Source organism: Gavialis gangeticus, unplaced genomic scaffold (assembly GCF_001723915.1).
Source record: "Gavialis gangeticus isolate Ggan-Ray unplaced genomic scaffold, GavGan_comp1, whole genome shotgun sequence".
Taxonomy (NCBI): Eukaryota; Metazoa; Chordata; order Crocodylia; family Gavialidae; genus Gavialis; species Gavialis gangeticus.
In genome coordinates this window covers 25111562-25129196 of record NW_017729031.1, presented here as the reverse complement: position 1 = coordinate 25129196, position 17635 = coordinate 25111562, and the positions used below count along the sequence as shown (strand labels likewise).

Genomic DNA, 17635 nt, shown 5'->3' with positions numbered 1-17635 from the left:
GTATTGAAAATAAGCCACCCTGCAGCATACCTGTGCTGTTCAAGAACAAACAGCTCAACAACTTGCGTACATTTATACGCAAAAGCCAATCTTTTTGTGATTTTTGACAGAAATAAGATTGAGTAGAAATGCACTAATGTGTACTATTGATAATCTGTGAATAAATGAGAAGACAACTAAGGAAGTACTAGTTCCTCATAAGTATTGCATACTTATTAAATGAGAATAGCTGAGTTGTAATTATTTTAGTAACTCATGTAGTAGTCTAGCAATTATACTCATTTACTTTGTGCAAGAAATTATATCCTTATAATATAAGAACTCAGTACGACATCTTGTTTTTAAATAGTGGCTGAGCCTTAGAAAGAGACATCAGTTTATTGAGACAAAGCTACTGGGTATATAGAGAAGTAAAGTGAGAATTAATGACGGTTTACTGTACTTGCTATGCATGAAAAGGGGGAAATAGGTTGATGGAAGGTAAGTGTTGATGAAAAGCAGTTTGCTAATTTACAAAGCAAATGAGTGGCCTCAGTCTTGTTAGCATACAGGTGTCCACATAAAAAAAAAAAAAAAGCCTTGGGCTCCATTCCTGTTGATTTAAAAAGTCAGGTGGAAAACTGTAACGAGGGGGAGTATCAGCCTGGCCCTGAACAAAATATTCACCTGCTGGATATAATACAAATTTATACTGAGGATTTGCTTTATTCAAACATTTTCAGTCTAAGCATTCTCTTTATAGCTGGCTGATCCTAGGGTTTCCCTGGAGAATCTTCATTGCTAATCTCCCTATTTCCTCTACCTTAAGAGATACTCCAAGCCCAGCTGGAATACAGTTAATTTGCCACTCTGACTCGGTAGTAATTACCTTACTTCTGTATACATGGTTCAAATACCTCATATGAATATATCTCACTGAAAGAGCCCTGCATCCCTACTTTGAGCCTGCCAACTTTTTACACAGCCTTTTGAACTAGCATCATCATTCGTAGGGACAAACACAGCCAAGAGCGTATTGTGTGCGAATGGAAAGCCATATGTACAAATGCATTCATGAGCCAAGCTACTTCCATACTTTACAAAGAAGCCTTCTGCTTCCTGTACCTGAAACCTAGGCTCTCTCTCTTTGGACTAAGTCCAAATTCTTAGATGAAAACAACAACATGCAACATTTTGTATGATGTGAACAAATATTGAAATAAAAGTGCAGTACGAAGCATCAGTCTCAGAAATGTTACTTAAGAATTCTTTTATGAAAGGACGAAAGAGAATTTTAAATATAACAGAAGAAATTAAAACAACATGCAGGTAGGTAACAGAAATGTCTGTAGCTGTGGCTATGAACCAGATCTCTCCATTAGTCCATTAGACTTCAGTATAAAAAGAACAAAGAAAACAGTGTTATGTATAGGTTCAGTCCAAAGATCGCTTCTTTTCCTCTCCCTTAATTTTCAGATCTCTTTCTTTACCACTACTTCCAACTCTAGAGATGAAAAGCATTGGTTCACGATTGATCTCCACACACAAAGGCAGGCTGCTTCCCTTGAGAAACCATGAACTCGCACACTTTTTTGACCACATTTAGCAGAGGAAGCCTCGGGGCTCTTCATTCAGACCCTGTAGACAACTTGCACCATTCCCATGATCATGCTCATCTGCTTCGGGAGCAAACTAACAATGGCCATTAACCATAATCTCCTATACTCAACTGAAAGTGGACAGTCACTTTGAACTTGTATTTGTGATTGTATTTCTAAAGACCCTGACCACAATCTAAAAACAGGGTCATTGGAGATACCACAGCAGACAGGCCTTGGACTGGGAGCCATTTCCAGCTCTGGCAATGAGCAGGATTCTACGCTCCTTTATGCTTAAATTTGGCCCTATAAAGCCTTTTTAAAGTACTTTAATATCTGTGGAGGACAAGCATGATATGAAAGCAAAACACTATGATGACAACAGAGTCTTACTTGCATCCCCTAACATTAGTTTGAGGAAAATAACTCAAGCCAAGATAGGAACATCAACATAAATCATTCTCCACACTCAGTACAGTAACTAACAAGCTAAAATTCTTCTTCTCAACAAAACCTGAGCATAACCAACTTGGAATTTAACTCAAAGGCTCTGGGAAAATTTAAAAACTGATGGATATTCACAATATGAGCAAACAATGAAATGAGTTTTTTTCCACTGTGAAGACCTAAATAAAAACACAAGTGGGGTAACCCTTCTCTTGTGTAAATGACACAGATAAACTTTAATTTTAACTTAACATATGATATTACTAGCACTCCACAAGTAGCTGATTAATGAAAATTTGCTCAAATTAATGATACAATTTCAACTTTTCTTTCTACTACTCATACTAGAACTTCTTTAATATGTATCAAGAATTTCTACTTGGTTGCTAACACTGATCATGCCCTTTATGAAAGAAAATGAAAACAATATTTGTCAAGCTCTTAAATAACTTTCATCTTACGTAGCATTTAGCCCCATGTTTGAAGCAGTAACTCTGAATTCAATTACTGTTTGAAGTTTGTATCATATATGTCTGCCAAAGTTCCAGGTATAAGAGAACAATGCAATATCGGCCGGGTACAGAAATTACATTTAGACTGGTCGAAGTGTTTGGAAATCAGTCTATACCCGTAACCATACAGAAGTTCGGTGCACACAGATTGATCTAAAAATGGTGCAAAGAGTCTAAAATAGACCTTGTTCAAGGTACGCTCAAATCAGATAGATCTAGGTTAGACAGGTGCATCAAACTTCTCCACCAGTTCCCTATCAATTCAAATTAGATTGCTGTCCTCTGGCATCACAGCCTCCTTTGTGGCTCCCACTGCCCCTCCTTTGCAGGGAGGCACACTAGCACTTGGCCTGCACTTGGCTGATTCAGCTGACTGCCCAGCTGGCTCCACTCCTGAGCTCTCCCAGAGCCAAGTCAGCACAGCTTCTCTCCCCAGCCCTGCCTCTGGCCATCTGTCAGCTGCAGACAGGCAACAGGGGGAAGAGCAGCATCTGTGTCCCCTGCACGAGCCCCAGAACCTGGGCAGCCAAGTCCCCAGGCTATGCACCCACACCCTATCATGAAGCACCCTATTATGTACCCTATGAGAAACCCTGTGCTTAGTCACACCCTATGGAGCTCAACCCTGACTCCTGCACAACTAGCCAGGGACCTCCACGCCCACATGCTTGGGTCAAGTCCCAGAAACCCTGACCCTGGCTTTGTCACCACAGCTCAGAGGCTAGAGCCAGGTACCCTGCCACCTGGATGCCAGTATGGATGACTTCCCCCTCCCCTGAGCAGGAGCTGGTGTGGACGGCTCACCTCTGGTGGGTCAGGTTGGACGGAAAAACATTGGGACAGGGTCTGCATAGAGGCAACCCTGTGATCTCTGTGACTTGGCCACTGCTAGCAGGTACCCAGGTCATGTGCACCCGAGGTGCTTCAAAGCTTTTTTGGCTACAGGGTCCTGAATTACTAGAGCAGAGGGGAAGGCACCATCTAAGTTAGGGCAAGCTGGCAGATGCCCCTGGAAACTTCAGGAGAAGGTGGGGTGTGACCAGCTGCCTTTCTGTTGCCCAAAGAGGACACTGGAAATTTCCAGGCCAGGGCAGAAGGCATTGCCAGAATCACAGGGTGTCTGCTGGAAGCCCTGGAAAGTTTGAAGTTATGGAGCTGGCCTGGCCAGTGGAGCCCCAGTCACTCTGGAGCAGGGGTTGTACCTAGCTACAGTGAGAAGGAAACCTGAAGCTTTTCTTTAGTGCCAGGACATGCACCCACCATTCCTTCTGTCCATCCACCCTTCCACCCCCTCACAGCCAGACCCTCACCCACCCATCAACACTGAGACCCCACGGGTACTGCTACAGACCATGGATGAACCTGTCAGGCAGTAGCTGAAGTACTCCTTCTGGCAATCCAGCTGCCCACCACGTGGCTTCATTACCAGGGCAGGAGAGGGTAAGCTGGGTCCCTGATGATGAGGGGAGGGACAATGATGGTGCCAGTGATGAATCTGGGGACTCCAGGAGTGTAGCACCCATTCTCCATCATCTCAGGGAGTGGAGAATTGCAGAAGATGTGGACACCATGGGCACTGCCTGCCCAGCCGGTGAAGATGTGGGTGAAGCAGCATGGTGGTCGATGATGCTTTGCAGGACAACAGAGAAGGAGCCCTTGCCACTGATGAACACCTGGGCATCCTTGGGCAGGCAAAGGATGGGGATTTGGGTACTATCCAAAGTGCCCACACAATTAGGAAAGCCCATGTGGTGGAAGCTGGCAACTACCTCCTGTGGGTTGACAAGGTAAATGAAGCAGTGGGCCAGGACATCCTGGATGACCAGACACACCTCCCAGATTGCCAACCAGTTTGGCTAGTCTATGGCTGGAGAGGCAATGTGGAGGAGACTGCTGTGGGTGACAGGCTTTGTGATGGCAGTTGCTACCCACTTCTCTGGGTGAGGAGTAGCCATATGCTGATCTCTTGGCATACGATGTGGGGGATTAACTGGGCAACGATGTCCATGAAGGTGGCCCAGTGCATGGAGAAGGTCTGGACCCAATGTTCATTGTTTCAGGTGTCCAGGACGATCCATTCCCACCATTCACTGTTGGTGGTACAGGCCCAAAACTGGTGCTTAATGGTAAGGAGGTGAGGCCAGAGGACTCCAACTCGCATGGCATCCTGAGTGGCTTCATCCTCATCAGCCACATAAAAGTTGGGGGCCCAGTCTAGGATGCTTGTTGGGTGCAGGAAGCAGTAGATGGCCCCATGCAGGACATCCAGCTGCTAGCTCAGAGGCCCATGTCCCATGGTGACCAGCTGCCCCATTATGTCCAGGTGGGCATGTCTGATGTCCCACAGTGAGAGTTGTGCAGGGCAACAAGCAGGACATGCTGCAGCTCCTGGATTTTCCTTCCTTCTTGGGCATGGGCAGTGAGATGCTACAGCAGGGTGCAGGCAGGCCAGAACATGGAGGCATGTGAATTCAGACTGGACGGTGCTCACTCTGAGACTTTTTTAGTAGCCTAGGGCTAGGCATGTGGGAGGGTCTGCAGTGATTTGCCAGGGGGTTGGGGTCATGCTTGTCCATGCTTGGCAGCTAGTCATGGGTGGCCCAGGTGCTCAGCTGTACTTGGAAGTCTCCAGAAGCCTGGGGAACCTGTGGATAGGGCTGTGCAAAGCTTCAGGTGCTGATTCAATTCAGAGGAGATTCGGTCCAATTTGGTGGCCAAATCACCAAATCTGAATAGAATCAAGGGACCAATTAAAAGGTCCGAATCGATTCAAACTCTTTGAATCAATTTGAAAAGATTCAGAGAGCTACAATGATTCAGGAAGTTGCTGCTGGCTGCAGCGGGGAACTGGACCCGGACTCCGAGCTGCTATGTAGGGGGCAGGGAAAGGGGGCTGGAGGATGCGGGAGGGGACCATGAGGGGACCCCTGCCAAGCCCCTTCTCCTGCCTGCTCCCGCAACCTCCCGACTGCCCCCAGATCCCTGCCCACTCTCCCAGCCCCCCCATTGCTGCCACGCCTACCTCACCTCCCAGCCCTTGAAAAAAACCCTACCCACCAGGTGCTGCCAGTGGGGGGGAGATCCCTGTTGCCCCCACTACCCCACATCATGTGGGGGCTCTGCCATGAGCCCCCTGACCCCCGCCCGTAACCCCAGCCCCCACTATGGCTACCCTGCCCGTCCCAGCTCCCAGCCCTTTAAAAAAATAAAAATAAAAAACCAAGGGGAAAAAAAAAAAAAAAACCACACTCAACGGCTCCTGCAGTGGCCTCGGGGCTTCTGGGGGCTCATGGCAGAGCCCCCGCCATGTGGTGTGGGGCAGCAAGGATCACCCCACCACCACCACCACCGACCAGGCAGTAGTCAGTGAGTGGGAGGTGTGTTTCTATTTTTTTTTTTTTTATTTTTATTTAAAGGGCTGACCTGGGGTGGGTGGGGCAGCCATGGGGTAGGGGTGGAAGAGCAGGTGGGGGTTGGGGAGCTCATGGCAGATGTGGCACGGGGCAGAGGGGAGCAGCTGGGATCATTCCCCACACAGCAGCAGCCAGTGAGTGGGGGCTTTTTTTTTTTCAAAGAGCCGGGAGCTGTGGCCTGTGTGATTTGGAGATTTGGCTGATTCGGCAGCAGCTGAATCTCCAAATCAGATTTGGCCAAATTGATTCGGGACAGTGATTTGAATCACCAGATCGAATCACTGTCCCCCAAATCGTCAATATCCGAAACAAATAGTAGCTGCTTCGCACAGGCCTACCTGTGAAGCATGCTGGAAGGCATGCAGAAACATCCTCAACCTGCGGGTCTTGGCCACTGCAGGCAGCCTGTGAGCCCCCCACTCTCTCCCCAAAGGGTGAATGCGTATCCTGTTCACTACCAATCTAAACTAGGCCACTTACAGAAAACTGTGTAAATTTAGATTGATTCCTGCTCCAGCTTTTTGAACCTCTGTACACAGCCATAATGTTTTTAAAAAAACCTTCAATCTAGAACTATTGGGTTTTTTGGATGGACTAGTATTAATCATTCAGCTTACGGTGTGGACAGATGAAATGTTTTTCCCTGCTGTACAAGCAAGCAGGCACAGGACAAACCACCAAACCACAAATATCGCTCAATCCAGTGAAGAATTACCCCTAAAAGAATCAAACCTAAAACAGTATCAGTGTAAGTCACACCAGTTTAATTCTTCTGTGTCCTCTGTCCTCCTCTTCTCTGTCCTGGGGCTATTCCCTCTTTCCTCCCCTCTTCCTCTACATGCAGGCCGGCATGTAGCAAACAAGGCAGCTGGGCAAACAAGGCAGCTGCTCAGGGTCTGGACAGAAAGAGGACCCCAAAATAGTAATGGTTATTATCATCATCATCATCATCATCTCTGGCAAAGAGGGGCCCGATACTAAAAGTTTGCCTGGGGCCACCACAAGTCTAGGTACAGTGCTGCCTACATGCATCTCTGGTGATGACAAACTGTAATAATGCCTACTACTTCAGAAATGCTCAATGTCTATCTTTTCCAGATCCAAACATACTTTACAATGGTATATAAATGTGATGTAAAATTACAATAGGCGTATGTAAGCACCCATTGTCCAGCTTTTGCAAAGCCTCAAACAAGAGATGCTTTCCTTGCAAAGAAAGACTTCAGTCACAATGGTGAGTTTGCTGCTTTATGATATGCAACATGCCCTCCAATTTTCCCTTCCTGAAAAATAAAAGAAATCTTACTAAAAACACCTCCTTATTAAACCTCCTTACTTACTAGATGAGTCCAGCTCAATTTCTGCAGTATGTTCCAAATGGATGACAACTAAACAATCATTTTTTATCATTGCCTGAGTAACACTTCAGAATATGTAGTATACCTTTCTTTAATATAACAGAAGCAAAAGCCTACCTCCGGCAGGCTTCCTTTTTCTCCCCTTGACAAACTCTCTCTCCTTCATCTACACCTGAGCTGCCACTCCATAAAGCAGTGCTTGTTATCACACAATAAGTTACATCATTATACACTGCATATGTATTTATGTATATATAATATTACGTACTTATGCACACACAGGCATATATAAATTTTATACTACGTGAATCATATTTTGAGCTACAGCATAGATGCAGGGTTTTTAGATATGATGGGTCAAGTTCATTAGTTTAAAAAATTATTAAATCCAACTAAATTAGTCTTTCCTGGATTTTTTTTTAATATGGATAGAATAGAAGAGACTAGGAGAGACTGCATATATGTGGGCTATATCCATGTGAAAGTATGTATATACACACACTTAAATATGCGCGTGTGTGTATGTAGGTATAGACATAAAGACAGTAGGATATTGTATTATTTCTTTATGTAAAAATAGACAAATAAAATGACTACATGTATTCATAGAGACACAGAGAAACAGAGAATATATATACCAAGGGTGGGCAAAATGCAGACCGCAGGCTGAATACGGCCTGCCAGGCAATTCTATCTGGCCCGTAAAGAAATTTAGAAAACTAATATTTATCTGCCCTTGGCTGCCTGTCATGCAACCCTCGAAGGCTTGTCAAAATTCAGTAAGCGGTCCTCCACCCAAAATAATTGCCCACACATGCATAGTTGTTCCTAGACTATTCTGCCTACATAGGATGTCTAGCAGGCTAGTTTAGTGATAGTCAGACTTGAAATCCTCACTTTTGTCACTGGTGAATTTGGCCTATCACATCTAAAAACCCTATACAATGCTTTCCAGCTCAAAATATGATTCATTTAGAGTAGTATTTAAACCCTCACGGGCTAAAATATACAGATTAATCTGCAAGTGTTAATTATTGCTTATATGCAGATTGAATCACAAAGTATACTAGTTTATTATGCAATAAATACACAAATACAACCAAGAATGCAACTACTCATAAACCAGAAAAATACACAGCTTGATCAATAAAGTTTGCAAGCATCCCCAGAGCTATGTAATTTTTAAAGCACATTCAAATACAGACCAAATGAACATTTCCAGAGGAAAATATATCCAGGCCAATATTTACTACAGAAAAAAGCAGCTCAGCTAATCTGTTTTGAATGTTAACTTCAATACTAGAGACAGAAATCAGTTAGATGCATCTCTTTTTTACAACATGTACAAGGTTCCCTTCTCTCTGGATTTCTAATCATACTTTAAATGTTGCTATACCAAGAAACAAGAATTCCCTCTGAAACATTTCTTGGATTAAGTTAAAATAAAAAAAATAAAACAAAGTCAAATTTTCTTTACTTTTTCTGGAACAGGCCTGAAACTGTATTTATATGTCTTTGTATCTTTGCTATTAAATAGTTTGTCTTTTCTCCACGTGGTGTGGTTAGCTATATGTTATTCATATTCATAATTTAGTGCTTTATAACCTGTACACTTCTCTAAATGAACCTCAAAAATGGAAATTACACCACAAAGCTGTTGTCTAACCCTTCTGTTGAAGTTAATGGGATTTATGCATGCTTCAGCACTGAGCTCCTTCTGTTCCATGTGGCCCATGGCATGTATGAATTCCTGCTCTACAAACCAAATTTCAAGTAGCCAGAAGGTAAAATGTTCAAAGGCAAAAGTTAATGTTACCCTTTAAGTCATTTTGATTATTATACTGTGACACAAATGCCTTCAGTAAAATAGACATAAATAGATAGATGGATAGAATGATTACCTGGGGTTAAAAGAATGACAGACATAGTGATGAGCGAACAGACAACTAGAATCACCAGCAGTGCAATTGCGATTCCCTTCCAGTTCCTCTGTGGAGGGCTGTTACTTCCAAGCTCCTACAGAGATTAAAAAAGAAACAGGATCATAATTACATATATTTCTAAAATAATGTATAGATAAATTGTTTTGTGCATAGTTATAATCATAGTCTGTGAGCTGATCATCATCCTACCCTTTTCAGTAGTTCAATTAATTATTCAAAGGTGTTTCCTCTTTAGGCAGATCACCCACACACACACACACAGGTCAATTTGATTGTCTCTTTGGAAAATTTATGTACATTTCCCAAGGAGACAATCAAATTGAGCTTATACAAGCTGTCCAAGATATGATTGGTGTTAAAATGTGCTGAACATAAACTTCAGGACAATATCAATTGGCACTTTATAAGCTAATTATGGAAATAAAATGTGGCAATTTACTGTAATTCCACCTAAAGTGGTATGGACCATAAAGGTTTAAATACACATGCTTTTTAAATATACACTGTTAAACGTCTTATTTATAATAGAAAACATTTACAAAATTGCCAGAGGCTCAAAATATTCCATTTTCAACTGAACAGCACTTCTTTCTCTATACAGTATTTCTAATGCAAACTGCTCCCCTATTACTCATAAAAATCAACAGTAGCTTGTAACAATACTAAATGAATGCTTCTGTAGCTACTGATACATTTAAACATTTTGGTTACATGAGTAACTCCTATTAACATTAGCCAACTGAAATTTAACTCTATCAGCAATGCATTGTTTCACTTTCATGTAGAATCGTATATGTATTTAGTGTCCACCATATATGTATTTAGTGTTCTAGGATATTAAAAAATACATTGGATGATCTACTGTTTGATATTGTTTTTGCCCTCCTGTTCATTAAGCAGCACTTTTTTCCATCTATAGTTAACTAAATCTTCTCTCTGATGCCCAACTTTCTACAACCACCCTTGCATTTGACACCTTGACTTTAGCTTGCATCAATATAATCTCTTGAGGCCAGGTGCAGATATTACACTTTTACCAATGCAAGTGATCAGAAAGCAGTCAATACCCATAACAGAACAAAAGTTTGGCACACAACACTAGTTTATATCCAAAACAGAACAAAAGTTCAGCGTACACCGACTAGTTTAAAAGTGGTGGAATTCAGTCTAGGATTTAGAACTAAGGACAGACATTACACATAAACAGTTTAAGTGATCAGAAACAGGCTTAAACCTGTAATAGAACAGATATTCAGTGCACATAAATCAGTTTGACAGTGGATAAAACTGGTTTGAGATAAACCTGGTGGAATGTGTTATCAGACTTAACTGATTTGGGTCAAACCAGTTTATGCAAGGTCTGTCCTAGACCCCTTCCTGGTTTAACTTCAGCTAGAGTCCCCCAGCATCCCAGATGCTTTGCAGCCCTGGGTGGGGCTCTCTGCTCCAGAGCAGGGCAGGACCTGCCCCTCTACTCCCTGGCTGAAGCTCCAGCAGAGATGGCAGGGTTTGCCTGGCTTCCCCCTTCCCCGCTCCTCAAGCAAGGATCCCACCCCCACCCCCCCCTTACAGGACAGACCATAGTCAGCATGTGGTATGCTAGCTAATGCTGAGAGGTGATTGTGTAAGACAGACAGGGCAGTGTCTGTTTAGGGCTTTTTAGAGCTAATCAACACGTCAGCTGGTAATGTCCCTCCATTCCTTCCTTGCAAAAAGCTGTGTAAGAAGAGCTTGAACTAATAAGAGAGGCTTTCTTTTTCTTGATGAGCTGATAAATGCTGTGTTATCAGTCTGCAGGCTCCCTCCTGGTCAGGAACAGTAAGCGGGTGGGGAGGAACCACTCCCTAATCAGAGCAACCTGCCAGGACCTGGCCACCCCCCCCAGCTCAGTACTGTCAAAGGGAAGGAAAGACTGCTGTTGCACCCCCTGGCTTCTAGCCTGAGTCACTGCAGACATCTCCCTGCATTTCTTCAGTCCAAAGTCCATGTGGGTGCAAACCAGTTCAGTTTAGCCAGGTTAGACTAACCTGCAAAGATTGAATCAATTCAGGTCCAGGCTTTTTGAATGTCTGTCCCTAGCCCAAAGGGCAAATGTGTGTTCTGTTTGCTACCAATCTAAACAATGCCAGGTACATAAATCCACGTAATTTAGATCAATTCTGCCTTGGGCTTTTTGAATGTCTGTACCTAGCCTGAGGGATTACACCTTGGAAAGTTAAACTAGTACAAAATGCTGAAGTCTGCTTCTCAAGTTGTGAGCACATTAAACCAGTACTTTGTATTCTGCACTCTCTTCAATAAGCTTTTGAGTACCAAAGGTATTGGTTTTAACCTATAGATGTCCTTGCTCTGTTTGCTACTTTGCTATAGTTTGATATCATCAGAACCAAATGTGACAGACTCTCCCTGAAATAAATGAGAGGGAGCCACTGACAAAGCATAATTTCTTTTGAGGTCCTTGTTTTTAGAACTCACTCTTGCTTGATCCGCTGAAGCCCAGCATTGTTAACCTTCTGAACCCACAGCAGAGCCATCTCCTCTTTCCTTCCCCAAGCTACTGAGGTAAGAACAGGTTCAGGTATGGATGCAGTTATGTTAATAGGCAGTCCTACAATATTAAATTTTGATTTTAGGTCTCTAAGGTGGTCACCCAGGGCATAAGTAAGGGTGTTGCAAGAGGTGCTTATACTTACAAAGTAATACCAATAAATTCTTTCTATATATACAATATTGGTTTTTGACAAATTCCTAAATAGGTGAGGCACAAAAAGGTGTTGTGACAAGTGTTCTTTGATACAAACATTGTGGTCATTGGAAAGGATTCAAAAGAAACCCTTAAGCACAAAGTGAAATCTTATACAGCCCTTAACAAAGAAAAATTACATTAAGTAGCAGGCGGTATAATTACCCAGACCAAACGGGATTTATGAGCTCTCTCACTCACTCTCTCCTCCATTCAAGGGCAGAGTATTTCATATTCTCTTAATTCAGGCAGGTTCATATCACACATCAGAAGTCCATAATAATCATAAAACCCCTTCCTGGCTTGTATATGCATTTCCACAGTGGACATAATGCAAAATAATACACAAGTCTGAGGGTGAGCAAATTGGTAGGTAATACAAGGGAAATTACACTCTGGCTCCTGACACCATCCCTTTCACGGGTTCTATCTTTTGGGGGATTTAAACTAACTTGCTCTGGTTTAGCACAGTCCTTGAATAAATGGGCAGGAACATTGTGCAGAAGGCAGTAGATAAGCAGCAGCTTTTAGACTATTAATGTAAATAGATTACATTTTGCTTTCTGTTAACTGAGCATGACACACTGAATTTAAATAAAGCTGCATATGTATAAAAGAGCAGAATTTGACCTGAGGACTTTCAGCCTCTGATTTTTTTTATCAGTGTTTAACAATAATACTCAACCCAAAAGGGATGAGCTAGCTCAGCTCTTTTCTTACATGGCTGAATGTTCTTATCCCAGTTTTGGAACTAGCATACCTAGACCAAATCCCTCCATAGGTGATTATTGATAAATGTAAGTTTGATGAATCTACTAGAATTACTGTTTGCATCCATTCCATAAAATAACAAACACCATGGTACAGGGCATTTAATATTGTTGGCCAGAATCTATAAGATTTAATTCCAGCATATCAAGCCTTCCTGCACAGATAAGCATAAGTAACATCACATTACATTCACCTACATTTTAGAGAATTACTGTATTTACTCAAATCCAAGATGAGGGTCCCCCCTCTGCCTTCAGTGAACAGGGTGGGGAAATGAACTTCATCTTGGATTCAAGTATCAGCCTTCCAGCTCTGCCCCAGGATGGGAGCCTGAACTGACAGGGCTGCTGCTGCTCGTAGCCATGGAGTCAGTAGCAATGTGGCGAGTGTGAGTAAATGTAGCAGAGTAAGGTGTAGGGTTCAGGCTGCCTGCTCCCCCACTCCTTGGGGCTGGGGACAAATTTAAGGCAACCATCCAATAGTTAAACAGTGAAAATTATAACAAATCTATACTTTTCTATGTCTAGAATCTAATTATTGGGGGGGTCATCTTAAATCCAAAGTCACCTTGGACATAAGATAATGAAAAATGAGAAAAATATATCAATATCTTCATATTTAGCCTAATGTAAAAGACTATAACAAAAAGAATTGTACCAGGAAGTCTATTTTTTAAATCACATCACCATTAAAAGGTCAATCATCCATTAGCATAATGACAAAAAAGAGCAGAAGTTTAGAGTCTCATAGGTCAATTCCTTAACTTGGATCTGGAACCTCGGCTCTATGTTACTGATATCTTCTTCATGTCACCTATATATTTATGCAGGTAAAGAAGTCCTATTTTCTGAAGAAGAGATGCCACTATTTAGTTACTATGGGTCGCTGTTGAGCAGAATTCTTGGTCCTGCCAACTCTGCCTTCTGCCAAGAAACAGTTCACTTGTCTCTCTCCCTTGCAGAGACCCACACAGAACAGCAAATCAAACCTTGGCTATTTCTGCTTACCTTCTGCTCCTTCCAACCCACTCCAGCTAGTCAAATACTGGACCCTGCTGTAGATTCATAGTTCATCGCTAGAACATGGGCTGCTAATGCTATAGCACCCACTGTCAAGGATCCTTGAACTTCTATAGGGAGTTTTGGCACAAAAGACTATATCAAGAACCCTTAGAAACCTCATTAGGCCTTATTGTAAAGTAGCATCATATTCCACATGCTATTTGGGGCTCAACACTATTTGACTTTAATTACATGAAAAGACTATTGACTTTAATGAGAGAGTCCAGGAAAATAAGGACTCCAATCCTGAAACTTTATTCTGTAGGTTATTCTACTAAGTAATACATGCTTTACTCAGTTGATAGGTAACAAATTAATAGTTACCATCACATCAAACAGATATGTATTGAAAAAGAATAGTTATCTCGAGAGAACTATGATATCACTACTTCAAAGGACTGGCTTTAACACAACTATGTTCATGACTATGCTTCTTTGAATCAAGACCTCTAAACACTATTTAGTTGAAAGAAGATGACAGTATTAAAAGCTAGGTCCTTTGCTGAAAAAATAGTATTGCATAACAAAGAAAAAACACTGCAAATACTGATCTAATTCTTTTTTGGGGAGAAAAAGAACCAAACAAATTTAGGGACAAGGAAGCCTTTTCTTCTGCATGAAGTTTTCTAGACAAGGAGCTACTATAGTGAAGTTAGTGGCCTGTAAAAATGTCTAACCCTTTCGGAGAAACAAGGTTCTTTGGGTAAATCCAATATATTTTATTAAACTAACTCAAAAAGTTGGAAAAATTCTTCTTTGCAAGCTTTCGGGCACAAACACCTTTTGTCAGGCTGAGGAAGCATCTGCAGTTGGTCTGTGCTCTTCCTGGATGGAGTGATAAAGCAGCCAGGCTCCAGTAGGTATGCAAGGAAGCCATTCAGTTGAAATGTAAATTGAGGTGGTCAGTAGGTGAGAGACAGGCGGGAAGGGGGGAAAGGGAATGAATGTAGCTGTAGTCAAAGGATGAGAGAGAGGAGGAGGGGGAAGATAAGATGGCTACAACCTTATAACCCTTTCTGAGAAGCACAAAGAGGCTTGATGTAGCAAGGGAGAAGAAGCCTTCTCTGGAAAACTCCAACACTGATCCTTCAACCCCAGGATAATAAAGGATACGAGCAAAGGCATAATGAGCAGTATATGCACCCTTGATTAACCCTGCCGGTTGAGGGCTGTGCCATTGAGTGTGGGAGTGGAGGGGGTACTGAGAGAAGAGGGGGGAGGGAGGAAAGCAGGAGCAGGAATCTAACCTAGGCCAGAGCCTCAAAAACAATCCTCAACTGCTTGTGTGCCCCAGCTGTTGCTCCTTCAGCAGCATCAGTGTCTGGGCATGCAGAAGCTGCTTCAAAAACAGTGCCATGGGGCTGCTTCTGTTGCCAGGGCATGGACTCCACAGGGGTGGAGGGGCAATTCTGGCACCCATACTAAGTTGGGGCCCAAGGCTAGTGCCCCGCTTACCTCCCCAAAGTTACAACTGGGTGCAGGATACAAATTATCCTGTTGCAAGGCATTGGCAATGCGTGGGGGTACACATGGCCCCTAGGATTGGCCTTGCACCCCCTGGAAACGCCAGCCACGAAACCAAAAGTGCCAGTGGAAGTGCACTTCTGGTTTCACCACTGGTGATTTTGGGCTTGGCGATCAGTCGCTAGGGAACACCCCCCTACCACCACCCCAGCTGGCAATCAGCCACTAGGGGACCCCCCCCAGTCACTGATCTGGTGCCCCACCCCAGACTCGGGAGGCACCAGTCGCCCATGTTGCAAGGGTTATGCAACTCGCTTTTACCTTAAATTAGAATGGCCTAATTGTGTTCTAACTAGATTGTGTAACCATATCCTTTTCTCTCTGTTATCCTTGTTCTTCCTATCAGTTTCCTTCCTTTGTCCATTAACTTATTTCTTCTAGTTTTGGATTTAGGCTTCAGCCCTGCAATCCAGTCCCACATGGAAGCCTCATGGAAATCACTGGGGCTTTGCAAGAGTGAAAAGATCCACTTCATCCTACATAGTCAGGGTCATACTGTAAGGTTTTTATGGAACAGGGACTTCCTCTTCCTGTATAATACCTAATACAGTGGGATCCTGATTCTTATTGAAAGTCTCATATTGTAAAAATTAGAGATGGTCAAATGTCTTGTAATTTTTTTCACCAGATATAATGGCCATGTCCCCAAATGCCATACATAGGGGCATGCACTTACAGCAGCACAAATTTGTGCACATGCACTGAAGTGCAAGGGAAAATACCCCACTTTGGGCAAACTGTCCATTTCTCCTGAATCCTGGCATGCTGGAGGAGCCGGGGTAGACCTAAAGGATGGAAGATGCTCTGGCTCGCAGCCAGAGCATCTCCCTGGAGGACCCAGCCTCCATGGCTCCAGCACACGCTCCTGGAGCATGAGCCACGCCGGGTTTTTTTATACCAGGACTTCCTGGTACCAGATTTTGGCACTGTGCCTCAAACCACGTGTGTACGCTCGCCAGGATGTGCCCCATAAGTCCTTTCAAACAGACTGTTTTAAAGAAGTATGTGTAAAAGGCCTTTGGAGATTCAAGAATCCTAGGGCATTTCCACAAAGAAGAGGTGGAAAAATTCCTTTTTTCCTGAGACTTTTCAGACCATTCTTAATAAATAAATAGATAGATAAAAGCAACGAACGTGAGACAATACTAATTTCCAAGGCGCTCTAAGACTACTGTAGCTTCTTAGCAGGATTGGGCCCTAAAATGGTTTGATATAAAATAAATTAACATTCTTCAGCAACAGGCTGGATACAATCATGGGGTAACCTTTTACAGCATTTCAAAGTGCTCAAAAACAAGAGGCAGTTAAGAATGTTTTAGACTATACAACACTGATAAGTCAACAGGTTTCATTTTACCCTTGGATTGACACTACCCAAGAACTGTAAAATGATTGATAATGGAGAGAGAAACTTCTGAGAGAGTCAAATGATGAAAATCTTCTGATATCATAAAGTTATCCCCTTAAGTAACTGCTAACTGGATTACAATAACAATGAACACAATGATGGGTATTTTAGACAGGTCCGCATATTGCAATAGTATGAAAAATACCAACTTTTGAGAAGGCCGTTTAAAAATGCTACTTTAGACTTCACACTATAACTCTAATGAGTCAGCAAATGGCCACTCAAAGTAAAACCCTATATTGAGACAGTCTCTAAAAAGTCTTTTTTTATGATCCATTTAATTGTGTTACTACCAAACAAAATCCTTAAGAAATATAATTTTGAATGCAATTTGTGACTAATGCTCTACTAAAATACTTCTACAAGGAACAAAATTAATATATTACTGTCTGAAGAATAACATGCACCTATACTTGAAAGCCCTAGGATTTTCAACCCCTCTCTCCAAATGCTGAAGGTCAAAATCTGACATTAGTTATTTAAGACACATAACAGGTGGTTGAACATGCGACGGAAAGGCAGTTTTAACCCTGAGGTCCCAAAGTTCAGCTTGGTTGTCTCCACAGGATTCACATAAATGAGAGTTTAATTGGCATCAATAATAGATTTCTTAGTCATACTCTTATATCTTATATAATATCTAGACCTAACTACAGCAGAAAGTTACCCCACTTTAATAAGCCTGCTCCGAAAGGAGCAACTGTCACGGCCTTGAGAAGGAATGTTTTTTTCGAGACTGCCTGACAGTCCACTTGCTGTTGATCAGCTCAGAAAAGTATAAAGCTACAAGAACACATAATTTTAAAGGTTAAACACATTGACCCAGGATAAAAAAATAACTCTTCAGTTCTCTCAAGAGCATCAAATCAGGCAGAATT

General features: G+C 42.5%; 1 protein-coding gene across 1 annotated transcript in view; it reads right to left on the bottom strand.

Moving 5' to 3' along the window:
• DPP10 (dipeptidyl peptidase like 10) overlaps positions 1–17635 on the bottom strand; it is a 531248-nt gene that overhangs the window by 511030 nt on the left and 2583 nt on the right. The window contains exon 2 of the mRNA XM_019522800.1: positions 9209–9323. Coding sequence (XP_019378345.1) covers positions 9209–9323 — 115 coding nt within the window. The remainder of the gene's footprint in view (positions 1–9208; positions 9324–17635) is intronic.